We start from the raw sequence: 24,363 nt of genomic DNA on the forward strand, positions 1-24,363 counted from the left end.
CAGTGCACATTAAAGAACCATAGCTGGTCGAAATTTACCCGGAGACCTCTACTACGGCATCAATCATAGCTTTAGTTTTTTTGGGACATTAAGCCACATGAGACCGTCAAACCAATCAGGTATCGCAAATGTTTAGGTTATATCGCTGGCCAACAAATGCATAATATCAATATTGTTACTATCAATAATCTTACCATCGACAGTTTCACTATCGATAGCCTTGCTATCGATAGCGGTTCTATAGCTAGTATTATCGACAGTCTACTATCGATAGTAGAGTCGATAGTATTACTATCGATAGTAGACTATCGATAGTTTTTTTACACTATCGATAGTTTCAAAAAAACTATCGATACTATCGATAGTCAATTTTCCGATAGTTTTGCATCATTACTTGTGACCCACTCCAGTATGAGCCAGTAAAGGCTCACAGTATTTATGAATAAATAAAAATTCAGAGGAAGGAGTACGCATTTCACAAGGCATACCAGACATACCAGTGGGCGCCAGTTGCTGCAGGCGATAGTATGATGAGGGAGCCTCCTCAGAGCCCTTGGAAACATTGCGCTCGTGACTTTCGTTCACGTGGTTCACCATCTCCTCTTCACTCAATGCAAAGCACTGACATAGGCTACAGGCAAAGATGTCACTGACCACACTGTTCTCTGCAGAGAAAATAAAGAGCAAGGGCGTGGTAACACAGTGTGCACTAAGCTATTGTCTAAGGTCTTTCAGATATATACAGCTTTGTCGCTGCCAAAAAAAAAGATTAACTTTGCTCACAAAATCACTTCAAAAAAAGACAGCATTTTGTCATCAAGTGCAAAGGCTACCTTCATACCCGAGCCAACATTTTAAGCCTTTAGAGAGCAATTTAGGGAATTCAATTCTTCAAACCACAAGTTTAGAGGCTGAGCAGTAAAAAACAAAAATGAAAAAGTAAGACAAAGACAATACAACCCAGTAATGAGTGTGGTAGATAAACACATCAACCTACAACTACTGAATCCTCAAAATCGCAAAAGCTGCTCTCTCGGGACAGGACACGGCACGCGCACGGCATATAAATATTTACCTTGAGCGGCCGGCGTGCGACAACCAAGTGAGTGTGTGCGTGCGTCAATGTTCCCTCACGAACAATGGCCTCGCGCGATGCTCTGAATGGCGCAGGGCTACCGATCTGTGCTGGCGTGAAAGTCATCGCGTGGGCCACTATCGGTCGCTCCCTCCACCACGCAATTTGCACGCGCGCGCTCTTTAAAACCTCACGCGGTGCAGCACCCCACACTTATTTCTATTTCTATATCCTGTACTTGTACATAGTGTATATTGCTGCCCTACCCCTATCCTTTCTTACTATTGCTCTCCCCTTTCTTTCCCTTTTCCGGTCCTTTTATTCCCGCCATCCACAGCTCAGGTGCTTCAGGTTTCGATGGCAGATGCCGCAGCTAGCAACATCTGTTCCTTCCATTTTTATTTTTATTCTTTTTTATTACCAATAAATAGCCACTAACAACAAAAGGCGCCCATGTGCTGTGCGATGTCAGTGCACGTTAAAGATCCCAAGGTGGTCGAAATTATTCTGGGGACCTCCACTGCGGTACCTCTCTCTTTTTCTTCTCTCACTCCCTGCTTTATCCCTTCCCTTACAGCGCGGTTCAGGTGTCCAATAGACCAGGTGTTCAAAAAACCTATTTTCAGTTTTTCATTAAGTCATCACTCAAGAGGTACTACATCAGCATCATATCAAAGCTTAGCAAGCAATGGCCTGTTGCAGCATTGCAAACAGCAAACAGTAAATGGTAGAAATTAAAAGAGATTGCTTCATACAGAATCAAGCACTGCAAAGCAACAAAATGAAGATTTATATTTTTAATTTGGGCTGAAACTGCATAAAGCAAAATTAAGCAACCTCCAGCGGTGAAATGTTAGTATTACTGGAGTATCCTACCACGTGGCCTCGTCTCAGTAAATTATGACCTTTTTGTTGTCAAATGCATAATGCTTTTCTCTTTCAAAAGTGTTCATCACATTTTACTATGGTTCGCACTCAGTTCAATTTCTCTTTCTTGATAAAAAGCAATGCTTCCTTCGCACCACCGATAAATTTCCTCAAGTTAATATAAATAGATGATAGCTCAGTGGTCTGCATTTCTTAGGTCAAGGAGGTAGCTACTGTCCACTAAAATTGTCATCGATGACATGTACATCACTGTGCTGTAACATCTTTGCTTCTGGAAATGCATATGGACACTTAAGCTACATTAAAACTGTCCAGTCACTGTCCGTGGTTGGGGCCACACTAGCGTTTGGTTCCTCATTATCACTGATGTGCAATTGCTACTGCACACGCTGACCATAGTTCCTAGTATCAGTATACATAAGAAAAAAAGAGCACATCCACTGATCGAAAAATCCTCAGTAAAAACTTTCTGCTGCATTTCTAACAAAACCATAGCGGGATCGAACACCAAAGAAGCTAAGCTTTCAATTGCACAAAAAGATCTGGGTTATTTAAAATTCAATTGTTGGTCCCTTTAAATACACCAACAACTGAATTTTAATAACCCATTCCTTTCTTGCGCAACACAAAGCTTAGTGACCATGGTGCCCAATTTCACAATGATTTGATTAGAAACACCATTAAAGGTTAACACACTGTTGGGAGATATGGTGCATACTGCTAGAGGATGGCGGCGTGATGACAATAGCACCAGAAAGAGAATGACATATGCGCATGCACACGTGTTGTCCTTGTGCTGCCATTCACTAGCAACCACAAAAGATTTTCATGGAGAGTTTTTAGATTAGTGGATACACTTGCTTCCATGTATCCCGAAACTGGATGCCATGATGAGTGAGTTTAATGGTGATTGCACACGGACTAATGTGAAAAACCAAGAACAAATATGGTCCCAGCCAAACGGCAGTAATACGGTAATTTTAATACAGTGTAGTGGCCACTTGCATTTACACACGCAAAGCCTTTATGGCATACTGGCCTACAGTTCATGAACAACTAGTGTACCGCACCTACAAACGAATGCACAATACAGCGGTGACATCTAGAAACAATTCAAAGTGCTTCAACTCTGCAATACAAAAGGAATGCTGCTTTCCAGCTGACATTTCTTTAACACCAAAACGTGCACTGAAATAAACAGTAACAAGCACTTTTGAAAGACAACTCCATTTATTCAGCAACATATAAACCACACTTTACTAAGCTGAGGTCACATGGTTGAAAAAATCAATACTACTATGAAAGATTCATAGCATAATGTCACTTCAACTTGTCTTATAATGCCAGATTAAAATTAAAATTTCTTTTCATGGGTATTAGAATATTTCATTCTGTCGATATGTGAAAACGACTTTCCATTTTTATCAACTTACAACATGCTTTGGTCAGTAGTCATTTCTTTCAACTCGGAATTTCCCACAGATTGTCCCTTCTCACCGCTCTATGCTTAAAGGGGAGTAGAGATACCAAATTTTTCGTCCGCCGCCGGTGGCTCAGTGGTTATGGTGCTCGGCTGCTGACCCGAAAGACGTGGGTTCGATCCCGGCCACGGCGGTCGAATTTCTTTGGGGGAGAAATTCTAGAGGCCCGTGTACTGTGCGATGTCAGTGCACGTTAAAGAACCCCAGGTGGTCGAAATTTCCGGAGCCCTCCACTACGGCGTCTCTCATAGCCTTAGTCGCTTTGGGACGTTAAAACCCCATAAACCAAACTAACCAAACCAACCAGTTTTTTTTTTTTTCTTAGAAATGACACACATAAGACACTGCGTGCATACATCACCACATAGAATTTGCCTGCACCTGCTCAGTAATTTGTAATACAATTTATCTCTGAAATAGCTTCAGTTTTGGCTTCAACCACCAAACACTGGCCATGATGTATGGACAAGCTGACACAATGTTCACGTTGCACGAGCCATACAAAAAGTGCAAGAAAGTTGATGCTTAGCTGTTTTATTTCACTCCACCTTCTTCAACAGCCGTAATGATAAAAAATGAACAAACAGGTATTACACTGCAATTTTTGCATGCTTCATGTAGCCTCAATGTTGTCTCAAATTGTCTGCGACATCATAGCTACCGTTCGGTTGTTGAAACCGAAACATGACGGAAAAAATTGAATCATAAACTCTTTAGTGGGTATAGACGAATTCCATGTCATGATCCATGCATACTGATGTCTTCTGCATCAATCCAAAGAAAGGACACACAGCAAAAATTGGGTGCATCTACTCCTTTAGCCTCTCTCTAATATATTTCACTTTTTACATCACCTTGATCAAAATAAGGATTAGTACAGGTAGAAACTAGATAACTAAACAATGTGTGCCTTTAAACACCCACTGAAATACTACTGCAAAAGAAGATCACCATGAAAAGATTCTAACAGTTTACATCAGGCTATTAGCTGTCAAATTCCTCTTTACAATGGTATCCGAAAAGGATCTATGGTAGAACCCTGTTGATATGTTCCCAATTCGCATGATTTCCCAGTTCATACACTCAAAATGATCAGCAATAAAAAAACTTGCCAACAGTTACCATGCCTGTGTAACGCGACATTCTGCAACAGCAGTTTGTGGTGATGAATATATTGTTATTAATTGATCTCAGTCTTCTTCAAAGGTGTCCACAGAACTTATTGCAGGGGGGGGGGGGGGGCACCTGGTGGCCGGGGATGGGGGAGGCAGTAGTTAGCATCAAAAGGGCACTATTTGTGGTCTAAACCACACACATGAAACAAAAATTAGGAACAGCAAATTAGTGCTAGGCTTGGAGAACATACATCGGATTTTATTAATGAACAAAGAATTAAACTTAATAAGCAAAATGCGAAAAGTTACTATCCCCTAAGCGTGCTAATCAAGCTGTGTAGTTTTTTCTGCTAGTGCATAAAAATATCCGAAATTCCAAAAGGGGGGGGGGGGGGGGAGCCACCCCCCTTGCCCCCCCTCCGTTCCGGACACCCATGGTCTTTTTTTCTTTTCTTACTTCTGGTTGCGATCTTCTTAGTGTCACTTTATGCTGTTTCTAGTGCTCTGGGTGGTTGCGCTGTTGTCTTCAATGCGAGCAGTATTTCCCATGCAAATGCGCAAGCACTAGTTCTCACCACAGCACATAGAGGGTGCCACAAATATGTAGTGTGGTGCAGCGCAGCTTCCCTTTCCTATTCTTCTTCTTCACACTCCTTTGTGTTATGCCACCAACAGTGCTCACGCTGCACAACCTGGAAATGTGCCCTTAACTGCTATAGCAGTAAAATGTTCCTTTGACTTGCAGATTTTCCTTTGATAATTACGTTCCTGGATAGAAAGATTTCTTGGTAAGCGTCTTCATAAATCCAGGCAATATGTTTAGCAACCAACAGAAGGTGCGCTAACATAAGTGGCATGCGACGTGAACAAATGAGCAGCGGAAGTCTGCTACAAGGGCGTTTCTCCGCAGAGCAAATATGTAATGAGACAAAGCATAAACAAAAACGAAGCACAAACATACAAGCAGGCCGTGCCTCGGGGCACGCTACATGAACAGCAAGAGTGCAGCACGTCAGTTGCCTGAGTGGCTTCAACCAGTGCATAAGTGCGATGGGGTAAAGCATTACGATGACAATGAAAGCAAAGATTTTCGCCCGTCTTTTGCAATCACAGTTGTCAGCGGAGGCGTTTCCCGTTTCTTGATGTGACAGAACGCACCTAGTTGATGCCACGCGCACTAATGCTCTCAGGGTGTTAACAAGTAGACCAGTTTCTTGTAGGAGCACCTACAACCAGAAATAGTACGTACTGGATTAAAAAACAGACATTCATACCTGTGGCTTCAAATGAGAAACCTTCTGTAACTACGATGGTCTGCGAGTCTGCTGTAGTAGCACTGTCAATGGCAGCACTAATGTGGTTGTCACCTCCTCCACTGGATGGGTCAACCTCCATATTTTGCTCTAGCAACATCTCCTCCTCCCTGTGTACCAACCCTGTCAAAGAAGTGAAAAACGTGAAACGAATGCCTCATGTGTTCCTCAGCACTCCCAAATGGCAACAAGAAGTGCAGAATGCACACAATAATTCAAGTTAGGCATTGCCAATGCATATGGCATACCTCTGCAAGCGTGTACAGACAAGTGCCAGTGAGGTAGTAAAAAAGTAGTAGTACCATCACAGCATCCTAGAAGAGCTCACCCCACTTCTCCAGTGGGGAATAGCAACTCCAAAAGGAGGTTCTATTCTAGAATGCGTCAAGCTACTCACTTAACGCTAGTGAATTGAACTTGGCAGCAACATATTGGACAGCATGAAGGTACACACAGCTGCTGCAGCAATTCCGCAGACATTTTTTTTGGTACAATTTGTTGTTTAGGAATTCCAAATACTCAAGGAATTGCGATTCATGTAATTAATCTGTACTGGAGTCAATAGCAACCAACAGAAGGTGCGCTAACATATAAGAGGCATGCGACATGAACAAAAGAGCATGAACAAAAGAGTCAATAGTTTGATTAGCTGGAAGGTGTCTGAATTGTGGGCAACAGCTGGGAAGGCAGAAGGCAAAAATTATAGGAGCACCTAAGCAATTCTTATGATATGCAAATGCGAGAGCATTACTTGTTGCTGAGTTGTTGGTTAATGAGGTTTAATGTCCCAAAGCAACTCAGGCTATGAGGGACGCCATAGTGGAGGGCTCCGGAAATTTCGACCACCTGGGGTTCTTTAACGTGCACTGACATCGCACAGTACACAGGCCCCAAGATTTTCACCTCCATCAAAATTCGACCACCATGGCCGGAATCGAATTCGCGTCTTTTGGGCCAGCAGCCGAGCGCCATAACCACTGAGACATCATGGCAGGCTGTTGCCGAGTTGTTGTCGGAGATTTGGGATGTGAATGCTGTTTCGCTGCAGCAGCTCGCTTCGCATTTTCGCTGCCTTTTGATGGTCTCACACTTTGTCGCCAGTGAAATGCCGCCTCCAGCCATGCTTTCCCACCTCTCCTGATGATGTAGACATGAGCGATTCAACCTCTGACGATGAAGACTCCATAGCACCGCAACGTCAGTTTCCAAAAACTGTAGGCCAACTGACTGTGGCGGCAGGGAATTTCCTTTTTTAGTAATCTCTAGCAGCGTTCACATGAATACCACAGTGGCACATTGAATTTCCTAGTGTATCTCGCGGAGGCGGCAGGCCACTATTTACATACATACTCCATCAATGACGCAAGACTCTGGCCCACTGCATACAGTGGAGGGGGCCAGCCACTTCCATCTTGAGTATTGTCTGTTTTGTTATCCGACTGATGGGGTGGGTACTGCATAGGTACCCCAGGGAAGAGGAGGGGCACCCCCGAATCTGTTTCCAGCTGCTTCTGGCAGCTTCCCTTCCTTTTTTTTTTGTCTTGTGCAAGGAGGAGTTTCCCTCTGTTGCCTGGGAGGCATAGGTGACATTTTGATGAAGTGGATTCAGAGGGGGAGAGTCGCAGTGTGCAGTGCCAGGAGGAGTGTTTCCCTTTCTTGCATGGGCGGCGGCGGTGGCACTTGTGATGAACTTCTGCTCCAGGAGGAGCAAAGAAATGCGGGCCGTGTTTCTGCCATACATTTCTGCCATGGCTTTCTGAAAAAGGCGGAGGCTTTCCCACATCGAGCCAAGTAATGCTCTTGCATTAAAAAATGACGACATACACTGACGGCAATGACTACCAACTGCTGCCCACATCAATATAAAAATTTGTTTCCTGACAACTAAGTCCAAATGATGGCACCGTGCTGGAGCCAAAGTTACACACCTTGGGTTTGTGTTGGGTGCTCCTGGAGGGCATGCTGGGCTAACTCATCTTCTGTGTGAAAGATTGCAGTGCAGTGGCCACAGCTAACAGAACCTAGGGAATTCTTGTGCTCCACAAACTTGCCAATATCATGGAAGCCCATGTGACATACACCACAGATGAAAACGTCCATCTTTCAGTTGAATAATTGCAATAAGAGCGGTGCTGCCACCACTCCTCATGCATGGGGCCAAAAAGCACTGCGTCAGAAAGAAACCCATTAAAGTCAGACTGATACGAATTGGCATAGTGAGGCACAATGCACAAAATGGTTACCACAGCTGCTTAAAACACAGGCAGGGCTTTGTAGCAGCTATAGTCGGATACAACTTAAGAACAAAGAGACTTTTCCCCGTCACAGAACCCCCCACCAGCCAATGGCGTCGGCCGATTCTCATGACCCTGCTAGGGTGACAATGCAGGGAGCGGTGCCACAATGAAGAGAGCCTATCCCATAGTCTATCCCCGACTGTGGAGGGGGGGACTATCCCCTTTCACCTGCCACTCCCTGCACTGTCACACTAGCAGGACAATGAGAATTGGCCGACGCCATTGGCTGAAGGGGGGGGTCCTTTGACGGGGAAAAGCCACTTCGTTCTTAAGTTGCATCCGACTATAGTAGCAGGAAGATTTTAATGTGATCAAAGACTTCCAAGTGTCCACTTATACAGATTGTGGCTACTGAGATTGACATGAGAAGTTATTTCATTTGATGTATTCCCAAAAACAGGGACCAACAGACCTTGTGACCACAAAATGGATCTTAACTACACATGTTTATGCCAACAAGGTGGTCAACATGAAGATGGACGTTAGGTGCTTATGATGAACTGGCAGCCACCATAAGAGATGCACGTCTCAGACCCTGTGATGGCTTTACCGTGATTCACGCAATTCACTACAAACAAGAATTAATGAGACACTAGAAATGTACAAGTTTCACACCACCTATTCCAGTGCTCCACTTAAATCACACTCTAGAGTGTGGAGTATGAGCGAAATAAAGCACAACTTTCGTGATTTTCATTTCCATGCACAATCAAGTGACAGAAAACTTGGGCAGTTAAGAAAACAAACTCCAAGCTGAACGGTATAAATGCAATATGCACTCTATGTTACAGCTCCTAACGTGTCGTTCAGCACACCGCATTACATCACATCACTTTATTTTCCTTAAAGGCCCCCAATGGGATGTTACATAAGGGGTCTTGAAAAGACTTTATACCTGTGCGCAACCACGAAGAACGTTATGTTCTGGTTTTACAGCCCGCGCGCAGACCAGAACAACGATGCAGAAAACGAATGTGTACGAGGCAATGCAAGCACATGTAGAAGCTTGCTAAGCAAACCAAACGAACAATGACTGGGCATGGCCACCGCTTCTAGCAAAACACAAATAACTGGCGCCCAGCGAGGTGGCAATCGCACTCCTGGTGCGCAGAGCACCTCTGCGCGCTAGCTGTGCTGGGCTCAGCCGCGCAGTCGTCATTTGCCAGTCAGTAAGATGTCAAAATGGAGATGCGCGATCTTTACTCTTCGCATCGAACATCAATCAACCCTGACAAAGATTCAAAATAATGTCTTTATCACGCTGATGCTTAGATCCCGCCATAGGGTCTGTGGATTCCAGACCAAGGTGATTCACTTCACCAGAATTCCAAGAGAAATCAGTGGCACAAAGCACAAAAGCATTCGTTCTGTGTGCAAAACAAATCACAAATAAACAATGCAGGCGATGGTGCCAGTTAAATACAACTGCATGGGGTTCTTCCGGTCGGCTTCAAAAAAATAACGAATCGTCTGCTCGCAGCATTAAAACCCCAACACTGCGTATTTTCGCACACAAGGCCTTGGCTTGCGTATCAACGGAAAACAAGGATGCAGCTTAAACCAAAGCAAAATACACTTGAAAGAACACTTCAGTCCTCAAAAACAAGTTACATGGCTTGGCGCAATTATTTTAATGAAATGTGAAAGAAATGTGCGAAATGATGCCGAAGTGGCTCGGGGACGAATCAGCGGCCATTTCTCAAATCACAGTCTCTCCTCGGTTATTTTCGCCTTCATAAAATACTTAAATTCTGCTTCCTATGCCTACCGATGCATCACGAAGAAAGGGCGGAAATTTAATTCTCACTTAATGGCGAAACTTTCTCTGCTCAATTGAGCCATGTTATCGGCAGGAAAGAATTTCTTGACCATGCACTCACCCAATCTTCGTAGAAGGTAGGCTTAGCCAAAAGCACACAACCACAGATTACAATACCAGGTCTGTGGGAGCCATGTAGTGGTAGTGGTAGACCAGATCCTGTAAACTGATGCTTTTCAGACGGACACCGCCGAGAGGCGCTGGCGTAGCATTTAGTTTCAACGTGGCAGCATTTATCCAGCGAAAGCCACGCTTGACGCCAAATTTTGTTTTCCTTTCTTGCATTTCAGTGCGAACGCCTTCGATAAATGCTTTATTTCCGAATCTATAATGCGTCCTTTTTACAATAGGCCTAAAAAGAGTTTTTTTTTTTTCGCATTATTTCCTCCAATCTAGAGATTTTCGCCTACAAGCACTACGTGAAGCGAATACATGGGGAAAAAAAAAAAATGCTCCCGACAGCTTGTATCTGCTAGCTCATGTTCCATTGCGAGCAAAACAGGCGCGCACACAAACATTGCTAGGGTTTTCACGTAGTTAAACTGAGTAGACGTGCGAAAGCGTGTGTTTAGCCTGGATGGCTCATAGTTTTGCTTTGATGGGTCGTCGGCACGTCTGGCGACGATGTTAAGACTCGGGTTAAGATGACCTGATTTGTTCGCGCCCCAGATGGAAGTTGATGAAGACGATGACGTGCAATGCACAGCGCGAGAGGATGTTGCAGTTTAACGCGAGGCGTGTTCGAATGCATGCGTGTGCCTTCCAGAATTTTGATGTTAGGGAAGGTGGGGCCCTGCCAACGTTTTTAGGGCCCTGCGGGGTATATATGGTGGGCTCGTATTGTGTAGCCTGGTGTTTTGTGGCATGAGTACAATTTGATTGTCCTTTTCGGCTATTTTTTTTCATGCAATAACGAAAAAAAAAAAACTGCGGCGACAGCCTGGCGCTCTCGCGCAGCGGCCTGCGAAGCTGAGTTGTTCGGGCCGCCGCGGGTTCGACTCCCAGTCGTGGACATTGATTTCTTTTTAACTTAACACGGTTTCGCTGTTGCTAAGCAACGGCACAAGAAAGACGAAGATTCGTGGCCGGTGTTCATGAGCGCTTTCGCACTAAAAGTATTTTTCGCCACCTCAACGCAGGGGTATGCGACACCTGCGTTCAGGCAGGTGTTCCAAAGCGGACCTTAATCGCTACAGCAGCGCCCCTTGCAGCCGTCCACTTTCTCTTGGCCGATTGCTGAGAGTGGTTTTCACACGGAGGAAGGAAAGAACTGAGAGGCCCTGACGTCACTTTTTGTGAAGCCGCCCCGCAACCGGAAGTTGGCTCGGCTCTCCTCACTATCTTTTTTCTCCACCGAGCTACGGGGCGGGGTTCGCGCTCGGCTCGCAAGCGCTTCGTAAAAGAAAGGTATCAAAAAAACCGCGCCGCTTGCCGCTACACTCCTACACCTCCCTCCCCGTAAACACGCACCTAGACACAGACCGGCGCACAGGTGCGGTGAACCTTTTCCGACGATCCTCCTCGGGCTACCGTACACCCGCCGTGTGGCCTTCGAAACGCAGCTCAGCATCGCCGAGAGCGGCTTCATGTTTCTGTGCTGTTTGGTGAGGTGCGCAAGTTCACTGATCAAAACAATCAACGCTTCTTCGCGTGTCGAAGCGCGGTTCCGGAGTGCCACCTTTTCGCGAGATTCATTTCAATGCATCGATCGCTCCGCGTAACGACACCAAGTTTGACGAATAAAATATCAAATGAGCGGTTATTTGCTGCATTTAAAAGCAATCTTAGATGCGTGCGTAACGTCACGACGCCAGGCATGTAGACTTTAACACGCAAGGCCGAACACACCGTGCCGAAAGCCCGTCCACCGCCACCAAGAAACAATCGGGCCCCTAGCAACAACAACGCTAACGACGCCGTACGCCGTTGCTAGTGGCCCGAGTTTGCCTAGCAACAACGACAACGTTGCTAGTGGCCCCAGCTGGTCGAAACTTCCGGAGCCCTTCACTACGGCGTCCCTCATAGCCTGAGTTGCTTCGGGACGTTAAACCCCAATAAACCAAACCAAACCGACTTTTTAAGCCTAAATTTTGACGTCACTTCCGCCACATTCTCGCCAATGCATTGGGAATACGAAGGGCCTCTCCGTAGTTTTCCTTCCTCCATGGGTTTTCACTAGTTTTCACAAGTGAAACCTTGGCCGCATTTGTTTTTCCAGTCCCGGACTACTTGCTGGCAGGTCTCGGCTTCCGCTCGGACAGGAAAAGCGTCATGGTCACATGACCTACTTGCCATAGGCTGCTTTCGAACACGGCGCCAGAGTCGGGCTCCCCCTCGGTTACCGTACAAGGACGCTGTCATCTGCTAGCAGACGATGCAAGCCACGGCCACTACGACGCCGAAGCAACGCCGTGCGCTCGATCATGATACTGAGTCGATTTAAAGACTGTACTGTCAGCTTAGCGTAGGTGCATTACAGAACTCAGCTTCGGAGGTATGCTCGCCGCTACTGCTTGCGGCGAAGTTCGCACAAAGTAGCCCAACTCGTTGCGGAAAGGCGGATAGACGAAAGCCTCCGCAAAAATGTTGACAACAAGCTCTATAGCTGCTCCAGTATACGAGTGGTTCACCTGCGATGCTTTCAGGTAAGCGTACAGACAGCATGTGGCAAAACAAGCGAACAAGAACCTCTTGACGACACGAGCAAACAATACGCGCACGGAGCTCCGAACGCGCGTCCGTGTGCGGTGGATTTCAAGAAAATAAACGAAGATGCAAAAACAAAAAGTCTTGCGATGGCTCAGAGAGGAGCTACGGAGCTCATGTGAAGGTTTAACGCATGATATCGACCTCCAGGGACACGAAAAGCACTCAAAATGCACACGGAGTCTAACTTAATATGGCTGCCAGCGCGGCGCGCAGCTATCGTCTGCTGCCTTCTCAGCAGCCCCAAGCAGCCCGCGGACTGCCATAGGCTAAAAACGAACGCGTTGCTATGGCGATGCAAGCAGGTGGGCGGAGCTTTCGGGCTGCCCGAGAAAAACAAATACCGGACTCGAGTCCGCAAGTAGTCCCGGACAGTCCGGGACTGAAAAACAAATGCGCCCCTTGAGTTTTCACCACTGCGTACCTCTCCAACTTGAAGATCACGTGATCCCACGACGTCGTCATGACAACTTTAACGCCGTTGTACGAGCAATTCGAACCTGTCAACCAGCACGCAAGCAGAAAACTCGATAGCTTGAGTAGCTTTGGCGCGACTTTATGCTGTTATATGTGCATGCGCATGGAAGACGATATAGACATTCTTTTAGATGATGTCGAAGCGAAGTTCTGTAAACGTGTTGACCAGACAGTGTCTACGTCCGCTGTTGGGTACGTATGGTACAAACCTTTTGCTAGGCAATGGGCGCCACGGTGAACTGTTGATTTTCAGAACATCTTCGGACGACAGCATCGAAGACGCTATAAACGAAATATGCAGAGCTCCGGACCTTGACGTACGTACAGTGCGATCATTGTGTTCCTCAAACATCGATCATTTCGCTCCGAGCGGAGATTGTGCGCGGTTCGCCGCGCGACAGTCGTCCACTTTTGTCCACAACGCAGGTTCCGAACAGCGTCCCTGCCGAAAATAAGTTACTCAGCCGCAGACCTGCTCAGTAAGTAAAATAGCTACCCGACATCATAAATGATACGGCACACAGTAATAAATGTTATTTTTAGGTGTTTCGTAGTCTACCTCGCTGGCACAGATGTGGTATTTGGCGTGTCAACCAGCGCATCGAAGAGGTGCGTACACCTTTTATGCCTCGTGGCTGATCGCAACACACTATTAACTCTTACGTAAACGATTGCAGAGCCTGCAGCCACATCCACTGCTGCAGATGCGACTTCCAAGTTGCCATATTCGAAGATTTTGCCTGGGACCGGTCTACAGATTACCTGTTCTTCAGAAATAGCGCTCCAGACTTGAACAAGCTTCGTTCAAAGCTTGTTTGGAAACTTGGTAGAGCTGTCATTAGCACATACGTCCGACATATATAAAAAATAACTGCAATCTTCTAACTGTGCCTCGTGTGTTGCGCAGGCTGGCGTGCCTACTGCTGCCAGTGCCAGTGGCGTTCCGTGGCTGCACTCACATCTACACAGCAAGAGAAGCTCCCCTGGATGTGTGTTCGGCATTAGCGAACACCCCAACAAATCCTCATATGAAAGAAGCACGAGATATGAAACATCTGCTTCGGTGGCCCAAATAACTTGTGCTGCTACGGTCCATATGGTCATAGTTTCAGGCTGAATATTTGGCCACTGTAACTGCACTACGATGAGGGTACTCACTTTCGATGATGCAGCTTTGGGGTGCAAAATCCAGTGCTAGCACATAGGATCTCCCCAATTTCTTTTTTCTGCCACTCTTGGTTACATTTTTAGTAACGTAACCTGGTGCCCACCAGTTTCAAGATTAATGCAAGGAATTGTCTAGTCTTTTTCTCCTACATACCAGTTAGTGCATTTTGCCCTGTGGATACGTGCATTTCCTTTTTGCTTACTCTCTCTAATGGTATCTGCCTCTGGTTTTTGCTTTATTTCTTCCTTTTAATTTCTTGTAGTGATGTAAGTATATTCTGGCATTGTCTTTCCTGTCTTATGCAGCATTGGTTATTTTCTGTGTAAACAGTATATGCCAAATGTACAAGTGTGCCGTTATGTCTGCCTGCTGTGCAATGTACCGGTGGTGGAGCCTTGTCAGGCAGGAAATTATTTTACTTTTGTCCCATCACCTCAGGCCTTTTTTGTCTGAATAAAAAATATCAATCGCAAAAAACAAGCAGATCAAAACAGTAGCTCACCAAACTATGCCTACTTTCATAGCACGCATGGAGGAAGAAAAGAACTCTGGAGAGGCGTTTAAGTCACGTGTTTTGAAGCCGGCCTCTTACTTGGCTGCTGTCACAGCAGGCAATGCAGCAGACAACGCCGCTGCGCCCAGCGTTACTATTGTGTGCGCTGTCGGCAAAAGACTCCCAGTAGTCCTTGCGAAAACGCATAAATTCCAGCACACATTTTGGTGTGCAGCTCAAATAGCGAGAGCCTCTCCCAAGTTTTCCTTCCTCCATGGCATGTGAGACACACCATCATGCGCAGATAAGTCTAATCTGATTTGGTTTTGATCCATGTAAATACCATGTCGACCTATCATGTGACTAAATGAATACTCCCTTTCTAACCGCGTCAAATTCTGTTAAGCTATTCTTGCAGTCTGAATACGATCGTTCACTTACATAAAATGGTAGAACAATACTGTGGAGACCATTTGTGCTGACCTTGAATTATTTTTCATGGAAGATCCTTGCAAAACGGTCCCATCGCAACAGACAACGAGTTAGTGTTTTCTTTTGCACCCAGGGCACTGGTAGTTTGGCTGTGTGTATCTTGCATATTCAGACATTGGAAGATGGCAACAAAGAACAAGAAACTTTGTGGCTAGTGTTATCGAGAGGCGGCAGCCGTATCATCCTCCCTCTGCACTTACAAAATGACATCAGCTCCAATGCCAAGATTTTTGTCTTAAGTAGGCAATGGAAAGTCTCATTCATATTCAGGATCTTGTCACTGCCCATGGGCAGCAAGGCACGCTATAGTGCAGGGCCCCAGATTAATTTTGACCACCTGGTGTTTAACATGCATTGACTGTCAGCGATAGTGAGGATGAGTTGACTGCTTAGTGGCCAACTGCATGTGCCCCCCAGTATTACTCATGGTTAGCATAATTCTAAGCACGCAGATTATACTCCGTTTCACACGTAGCAAGTAACGCTGTGAAGTAGTGCGTCCGCGAAACTTATCACCAAGTATCATTCGTTCTTCTCGAAACTCCAGCGAGTGTCTGAATGAAAACAAAGTGGTACAACGATGCGGTAGCATTGAAAATCAAGGCCGAACCTGTGAGGCGATCGCTGTTTGGGCTCTCTGGCTGTCAGTGCACTAAGTGTGAACTACTTTTTGGGCACGGATTGCGTCGGAGCGATTCGCCCCACCAACTGCGTACCATACCGCCACATGTAATTCTTGCTTCTTGAAGTCTTGATGAGTCGCACGACAAAAATGTGTAAAGAGGCAAAATGAAGTCAATGAGGCGCCAATCACGGCACTTAAGCTTTTTCACAACAAAATATGCTTGTGTTCACTTTGGTTGCATGGCGGACTACTTTTTGGGCGCGGACTTAGCTTGTGCAAACAGGTGCATTAGCTTTGGCAGCGTTGCCGCCCATGTATGAAATGGAGTATAGGTCATAAATTTGACTTAGTTACCTGCTTAGTATAAGAGGCTGAAGTATAAAAACCCGAGCAAGAAGCCATAACTAAATAAAAAAGTTGTGGTTCCACTGCACATGTTGTACATAGCACAAATGGTAACACATTTCTTTAAAGAGCAACAATTTGTACTCTAGACAGGCACGTTAGAGCATTCACGAGATGTTTCGCATATCGTCAGTGTGTTTCAAAGACTCATAATTGTTAGCCATGCCGCAATAATTTCCTGAGAAGGCTTCTGGTACCCTAGCCCCTGGACAGCTCAGTTTGCCTGAAAGATGATGCACCGACTACTACCTCTTTCTAAAATCTATGATCTGCCTAGACCAAGGTTTCGAGCTTGAACTTGCAAGTATAACATCGTTAATTTGAATCCTGTTTAACTGCATAAAATATTCAAATTGTCCGAAATCAAAGCAAAACAAAAAATGCAAGCGCAAAACATCTCCAATCACTTGCAGCACATTAGCATCGCTACCATAGCATTGAAAAAAAGCAGCGGTCAACATTTCACTATTAACTCGTCCTACGGAGGGAGCCTGTTTAGACACGTGATTGCCACATCATTACCGATTGCCTAAAACTCCGTCGTGCTAGTTTCTAAGCTCGCAGATATGGTTGTGTACCTCTCAATGCAACTCTGTTATTGGCAAAGCTCTTCGCCAATTCAGTGGCATTGGTGACTGTGTGCGGGCATTGGGATTAACGAATACTAGACTCTGCTTTCCTTGTAGGATGCACTGCACCGCATCCATGGGAGGGGAATGGGTGGTCGGTACAGTGGATTCACCAACGGTTTCATACTCCTGACACTCGTGGCACGGCTCAGCATTAAGGCACATGCACGTAAGGGGGGCTGTTGTAGGTGGAAAAGGGGTGATGAGAAGGGTATGCACGGTCCGTCTGGCCAATCCGTGCTTGGCATGGTGTATTTTGTAAAATGGAAAGTTGTGCTAGTTGGTAGTTAGAGCGATGCGTGGGCTAGGGCCTACCTGGCTTGCAGGCTGGGCCAGGCCAAAAAATGTGCTCTTTCACGGGGCCTGGGCTTGAAGTTGTGGGTCCGGACCGGGCTTGGGCCCGTACATATAGGGGCTGTGTAGGGCTTATTGTCGGTTGTAGAGGGGCATTCTAGCAGCGACACCAGTAAAACAAGGTCATGGCGTTGGCTAAAAAAAAAAATAATAACTTGGCGCTTATTTAAAGGTGCCCTGCAACGTAAATAAAGCACGGGGTCTTTATTCTTTGTATGCAGAGTAAGGGACATTGCGAGTCCCGAACGCGCAATGAGATCACCGAAATCATAATATTTGATATTTTAATCTTCGCTAGAAATGCCTGTTTTGAGCCGATGGTGTCACAACGCGGCGGCCATTTGCGGCAGCGGAAATGAGGTGGCATCCAGATAGGGCGCTGCCTTTCTCATTAGTTGGGCGTCCAGTTTGCATATTGTTCCTTTATACTTGCGAAATGAATCCAAAATATTATGTCTCCGAGTACTGAAAGCTTTTCGCATGCCACAAAAACTGGAAAGAAGCAGGGAAAGCGAATGAAAACTAACAAGAATACAGCTAGGGGTGACACTTTCCATTCCGCTTCAAACCTTCGTGGCAGCCAGCGCATACCAAGACTTGGGGGGGAGGAGGGCTACTGCCCACTGCCTTCCAGTCCGACTAAAAAAGAAACTTTGGGGAGCTTCCTTTGTTGTTAGTCACCCCTGCCCTGAGTACGGCGTCGGCGTACACGGGGGGGGGGGGCCCCCGGGGGGGGAGGCGCGGTCAAAATGAGCGGGTGTCTACAGCCCCCACAAAGCAACAACTGATTGGTAGCGCCCAATCTCAGTACTGGGTGAGTGAAATGGGCGAGTGAAGTGCGTTTTCGTCTGAGCTTTTCATTTCGAATTTTCAGAGTGGAATAACTTTCGTTTGCATGCTCCGATTTCAATAATTCTTTTTGCTCTGGTCTCTGGAAAGCATGATGAATCTATTTAATGATATTAACTGGCACCGAGGAAATCATCGCGGTGCCCCTTTAACTTACTTTTGATGTCTTTTACAGTTGCAATTTGCTCATGGGAGAAAAATTACAAATGGTTGTTTTTTCTTATGGTTGGCTGGGACGTTTTGGAAAGGAAGGAGTCGCGATGCTAAACGCTTTCCAGTGCTTTAATAATAAACACTACTACTACTTTTTTGTTGACATGGAATTAGATGCAGCTCATCTATAAACAGAGTTTAGTCAGCGTGACTCGCAGTGCTATGTCAAAGTAACTGCGGATGCGCACGCCTGGCTGCACTGAACAATATACGAGAAGTTAAAAAAAAAAAAAGGCGCAAAATTCAGCGGCGGGCTGCAGTACAGCAACATTCTTAGTGCAGCGCTGTAACCCTCAACAAACGGCTCATTTGCACAAGTGCATTCACCTACTAAAGTACACAGCACCGCAGCTGCCTTGGGCTGTTTCAGCTATCAGCAAGCACATACCGCCCGATCTACGAGAAGGCGGTCACATTTGCTCAGTTTTGTGTTACCGCTCGTGACTAGACTTCAGAGGTATGAGGACTCCGAGGGATCTGTGAATGTAAAGTACAGAATGATATTCAGCATATATGGGAATTAACCCACTACACTATCGCGTCATATTCTTAAGGCGGAGCTTAAGTGTCCCCTCTTTTAATATATTGTTGCCCAATTACTGGAAAGGAGTGATCTGCAATTGGTTTCGCCCCCCAACTTTTTTTGAAGCACGCAATGACGTAGAAGTGGAGTTCCATGCTTCAGTGCTCCGCTGTTTTGGCCAACTTTGGTTATGAATTAAGTAAAGTATATTAAAGTTAGGCACCTGAAAGTTGTTTCAGTAAATATATGGATGCTTTTATTTGTGCTCAATTATTTTTGTTTGTCTGCAAGCTATAGATGTTTTTATAAAATTTTTCAAAATCCGCCCAGAGAACGTTTTTTTTTTTAAATCTAGTTTGCGGGTCGTTATATCAAAAACGGCTTGCAGCAGAGTGGCAGTGATTACGCACTATCATCTATGCGAACAGACCTATCAAACTGCTGAAGTTGATATTTACATGTCTTTTTGGCAGAGAGAGATGATCGCGCTAACTTCAAGAAACACAGAACAATGAAAACTTCTTACAAGTTAAAAAAAAAACATCTTTTTATATTTTTTCAACTTTGTCGACAGATTCTCCTTTGTAACAGATTTAACCATAAATAAAAACATGTTGCATAATTTTGTTTCTCTAGTAGTTGCGACCCCTCCAATGTGACCCTTGAGCAAGGATTGGCAAATGATGGTACATTTGATTTCTTGCCTTCTATGTCTATAGAATGAAGGGAGGATTAGATCTCAGTTTCTTAGAAAAGATCTGAAGTTGTGAAAAAGGTGTTGGTGGCACCAAGGGCGTCAATATTGAGATGATTTGGGCTCCACAGCGGCCATGAGAGTGGGGCTACTATGCATACGCCCGCACACCCCAGACGCTCGTTTTACTAGGCGACGCTTTGAGAGTTCGTTATTGCGTCTTTAGGCAGGCACGTGGGGTAGAGGAAACTGGCAGAAACTGCTCCTTTGTCCCCACACATGGTCACAGCGTAAGAGGATAATGCACGCTCACCCGCCGCCGCGTTGCTCGGCACGCCGAAGAACCACCGGAAATGAGGCCTTTTACGCTCAAAACTACGCGCGACATTCTTTTCTGTTGACGATGGCCGCAGTGTGACACAGCCCAGCACGATGATTGGAGCGATAGTCACTCGGGTCCTCTCCGGGTGGTCCATTATGGCAGACTTTAGGAGCAATCTTCATCAAGTTGACACAGGGTGCACCAGCCAAGTTTTGCCGACTGATTCCAGAGGAGACTTGCTGTCGTGCTGCAGTGGCTACGCCAGACGAATTCTAATCCACTTAGGGTGGAGGGGAGCCCGGGCACAGCACTTCCTATTGGTTTTCGGATGTTCACTTCCATCGCAGATGAGCAAAAGGCGCGCTTGCGTTTTGCTCGTACTGCATGCGCTGCTCACGTGCTCATGGCGACAAAGTATAGCTCTGACTGAGTGTTTTGTGCAGATTACCTTTCCAAGCACAAGAAGCTCATCCCAAAGTGAAATTTTCTCAGCATCGCCGACCTAGACATCAACGTTTTGAAGCAACTTCTAATAACCGAAAGACCTATGAATGTCGGTTAGACTGACTACTTGTGCTACCCGTGCTTTCGCTACTTCCGCAATAAAATATCTTCATGGAAAGAACAGTTTTGTGATGACATTTTTATGCCCCCTGAAGAAGAAATCGACATCCTCAACCGGAGCATTGCGACCACTGACATGTCCCCGTTGAAACCGCCAGGCGCAGTGACAAGTCGGGACAGGCCCGCTTACATCAAAAGGAAACAAAGTGAGGTGCAGCAGGCGGTAACTGAAAACGTTCGCTGCAAGATATGCCGGGCCTACAGCCAAAGTGATACATCGGGCAGCTTTGGGGGGGGGGGACCATTTGCTGATTCGACATTCGGTCGTTTTTTTCCACTCCCTTGAAGTCCGAATTAACGAAGTTTTACCGTAGCACATGTATTTACCAGTGCACCAAATAGCACATAAGGAAACCCATACATCATGTTTCTTCTATGCTGAGCCTTCGTTCAGTATGTCACCAAACCAGTGCTCTACTTTACAATCATAGATAGCTGGGAGTCCTCACACCACTCCTTGCGATTAAGCGATGCATGACTGCCTTCACGGCAGGTGGCTGTTTCAAACACAGCCACTGGTGGGGCTTTTGAGACTCAGGCTGCTCTCCCCAAGCAACCTCTCGCGACTAACCATTAACCGCCACTGTCACGGTGGGCAGTTTGCTCACAATCCTGTGGGCAGATTGTGATGACTCGCAGGTCACCTCTGGGTATATCTCGGTAGATTTTTCGCTCACACTGCCACCACTGCCCGGTTTTCCACTGTCGCGTTATATAAAGCTATGCTAGACTGCTGATTGCGCCCCCCTCCCCCACGAAATGCAGGCTGTATGTTGTCATTTTAAGACATGCAACCCTTGGAGTCTACAGCAAATCTGGGAAAATAAACCAAAACAAAACCATCTGGCCCACCCCTATGAAGTTTGCAAATACACATGCTTCAACGACAAAAGCATACGGGAACAGAGAAACTTTGTGATATCGAAGAATTTGCTACATGGAGGTACATCAGATTTGTGTTTAAAGATGCACTAAAGAGCGAGCGTACTGGAAAACCTAGTTTTCACTTATATTTTGTTTTTCGGGCTTCTGTGCACAAATAGTTTCAGTCGCAGACAAAACAGCTGCAAATTAAGGAGGGACCCTGATCTTGAAAAAAAAATTTTTATTAATGAAGTCACAGTTATAAAATTTTCAGGCCACATGTATTTTTGTGCGCTGATTTTAGATATGTCATTTAATTTTGTGTAAAACAATTCCTTGAGCACTTGTGCAATCTTTATGCAAATATTTTGGGAAAAGTTTTGCAGAAAATTTGCTGCAGGAAACTCGCTGAAATGCATGCCATTGGGTTCTCTTGACACCAAGGAATGCAATAAGGGTAAAATTATCATCCTGGCTATAATAGAACTTGAGTTATAGAGTTTTGAAGTTGTCGCTTCAGAAATGAGAAGAAAAGTGTGTATTCCTGTTTCTGAAGTGGCAGCTTCAGTATCCTATAACTCAAGTTATATGAGAGCCACTATGACAATTTTACCCTTATTGCATTCCTTGGTGTCAGGAGAACCCAATGGCACGCATTTCAGCGAGTTTCCTGCAGCAAATTTTCTTCAAAACTTTTCCCAAAATACTTGCATAAAAATTGCACAAGTGTTCAAGGAATTGTTTTACACGAAATTAAATGACACATCTAAAATCAGCACACAAAAATACATGTGGCCTGAAAATTTCATTACCATATCTAGATTAATAAAATTTTCTTTTCAAGACCAGGGTCTCCCCTTAAGCCCACAGTAATAAGAATACATGTGGACTCTAGCTTTCATGAGACTCAAACTCATCACCTTGCAATTGGCAAGTAAAAAATGTGAAGAGAGCCAAAGTGATTTTTATCACTCTTTTTGGATGCAATGTAAGTAACACTAGTTTGATAAAACCGCTACATATTTGTGGTTCAGAGAACATACCACCGAAAAAGCAAGCTTGAAACAATCGGACTGTTTTCTCCTTGTCTGCTACCGCAGGGTGATGTGCCCCATCACCTGCTCCGGCGGAAGCGCACGCCTCGCTTATTTCCTTGTCGTGGTGCAACGGTAAGCACCGTTCCCCTTTCTCAAAGGTCCCGTGTCTGCCCCACTCCCCAGGTCTGCAATCCCTTGACATCCATGGATCTGCACTTTTCCGCGTGACCTGTGGGGCACCATCACATTTTATTGCAGGTGCTTTTTGGTTCACGAGCAATCGCACATTTTCGAAGATCACTCCATGTATTACTCTACGAATTGCAGAGCGGCAAGCTGCCATGCAATTGGCTGAAAGGCACTCCAAGCATTGGCCGACTCCTCCTACTCTCTGCGGTCAGTTCAAAAATAAATAAAGGTGGGAGCCGGGACGTCTAATACGATTTAATAGAGAAATCGGCCGCACAGGACAACAGACGATATGCGAAATTGCTTGGTGGTCTGGCAACACAACGCCCACAACTTCCGGTTTCCATCTTGATTTGGGCGAGCTCGTCGAGAATCGGCACTGGGAAGTGTGTTGGCAAGTCGAACTCAGCGCCACTCTCATTTTAATTCGCGCATTAAAGCACCGGTTCAAGCATCACGCATTATCATGGCTATTTTATTCCCAGGTGGACGCGATTTCATCTCGTGGGGTAGCGAGCGGTTATTTTGCGCTGAGTGCACAGATGTCTTGACAAACTTCAGTGACAGTGTGAACTTTCATTCGCGCCGACGCCAGGAGCTTCGTGCATTGCAGTATATTCACACAGGACCCTCGACCAGCTGCGTAATGTGATTCCTTCAGTGCAATGTACAATGCACATCCGCGGTTTTCAACGTCACCGTTTCAGAGCTCGGCGCCGGCTAGTTTTCGTCGCAATTCGTTGAAACCGCGTCTTGCTTAAGACGCAGTTGAAGCGAGTATTGCGATGTTGTCAGTCGATATTAACAAAAGGAAAGTGGGCACATATAATTCAAAATATTGTAAGCAAAGACGCAGTTTTTTTTTTTCAGATACACTGAGCGGCGGCTTGGTTAGAGAAAGAGCGTACAGCTGTAGGTGCCTGCACGGACTCGATACGCTGGTCAAGCTGTGTATGCGAGGGTGAAATTCGCATGTTCGGTTGCCTCCGACACTTAAATCGCTTCCTCCCAAACCTACACAAATTTCTTTGTTGCGAAGCAAGCTGTTGCAGCTTGCCACAACAATAATAAAATCTGATGGCCTGAAGCGTTTTCAGAACAATGTTGCATGTACTTTCTAGCTTGGAAATGCGTCCCGCCTTCGCAATAAAGTAGCTTTTTTTTTGTTTTTTTTGCAGACTTTCGCCGCCAGAGATATCGAATGTGTAAGAATCCTAAAAAAATAAAGCATTCGCACCTCAGTTTTTATACGTAGGATGTATTGCTTCACAAAGACGCCTTAACGCGCATAACATATGCGGGCGCGATCACGCACGACATTATAAGAAAACAATGTGTGGGATCTTGCATCAACCCCATAGTCCAGAGATTGGATTGGAAAACACTTATTCCGTCAAAAATGCAGATGCAGACGGTCCGCTCTAGATGGCCACCAAACCATGGCTGGCGGCGACCTGAGCGGCCCACTCGGTGGCCAAGGCTTGAATGCCCGGATCCGAGCTGACCAGCACGGCCTCCCATCGCTCAACAGAAGGAATTCGTACTAGATCCTCCGGTGGAGGTTCTTCTTTACATTGCCATAGTATGTGGTCATACGTGGCTGTTTCGCCACAGAACCTCCACTCGGGATTGCTAGCCCTTCCAAAACTAATCGAACATGCGAAAAACTTAACTGAACACATAACAAATTAAGCAGTAATGTGCCTGTGGT

The 24,363-nt window shown here is 45.7% G+C and overlaps 2 protein-coding genes across 5 annotated transcripts in view; one reads left to right on the top strand and one right to left on the bottom strand.

Moving 5' to 3' along the window:
• LOC149350649 (zinc finger protein ZFAT-like) overlaps positions 1 to 24,363 on the bottom strand; it is a 98,128-nt gene that overhangs the window by 72,615 nt on the left and 1,150 nt on the right. For 3 of the 4 annotated variants that reach the window (XM_089579733.1, XM_089579731.1, XM_089579734.1), the window contains exons 1-4: positions 10,050 to 10,148; positions 7,801 to 8,039; positions 5,834 to 5,995; positions 498 to 665 (exon numbers count right to left, since the gene is read on the bottom strand). In XM_089579733.1, coding sequence (XP_089435859.1) covers positions 498 to 665; positions 5,834 to 5,995; positions 7,801 to 7,972 — 502 coding nt within the window. In that variant the 5' untranslated portion in view covers positions 7,973 to 8,039; positions 10,050 to 10,148. Of the gene's footprint in view, positions 1 to 497; positions 666 to 5,833; positions 5,996 to 7,800; positions 8,040 to 10,049; positions 10,149 to 24,363 lie in introns of those variants that run through there. The other variant, XM_089579732.1, reaches the window with a different exon arrangement.
• On the top strand, positions 13,082 to 15,839 carry LOC149350652 (cilia- and flagella-associated protein 418-like). The gene is made up of 6 exons (XM_089579744.1): positions 13,082 to 13,363; positions 13,425 to 13,488; positions 13,598 to 13,650; positions 13,715 to 13,780; positions 13,849 to 13,997; positions 14,079 to 15,839. The coding sequence occupies exons 1-6, from the start codon at positions 13,158 to 13,160 to the stop codon at positions 14,174 to 14,176; spliced, it is 636 nt and encodes a 211-aa protein (XP_089435870.1). The 5' UTR covers positions 13,082 to 13,157; the 3' UTR covers positions 14,177 to 15,839.

The sequence above is a fragment of the Amblyomma mixtum genome, chromosome 3 (genome assembly GCF_055824585.1).
Source record: "Amblyomma mixtum isolate Tamu chromosome 3, ASM5582458v1, whole genome shotgun sequence".
Taxonomy (NCBI): Eukaryota; Metazoa; Arthropoda; class Arachnida; order Ixodida; family Ixodidae; genus Amblyomma; species Amblyomma mixtum.

Coding starts and splice junctions, on each gene's coding strand:
- LOC149350652 (XM_089579744.1), top strand. CDS start 13,158: ATGACAACTTTAACGCCGTTGTACGAGCAATTCGAACCTGTCAACCAG. Junction 13,364..13,424: donor GTGTCTACGTCCGCTGTTGG/GTACGTATGGTA, acceptor GTTGATTTTCAG/AACATCTTCGGACGACAGCA. Junction 13,781..13,848: donor TCAACCAGCGCATCGAAGAG/GTGCGTACACCT, acceptor AAACGATTGCAG/AGCCTGCAGCCACATCCACT.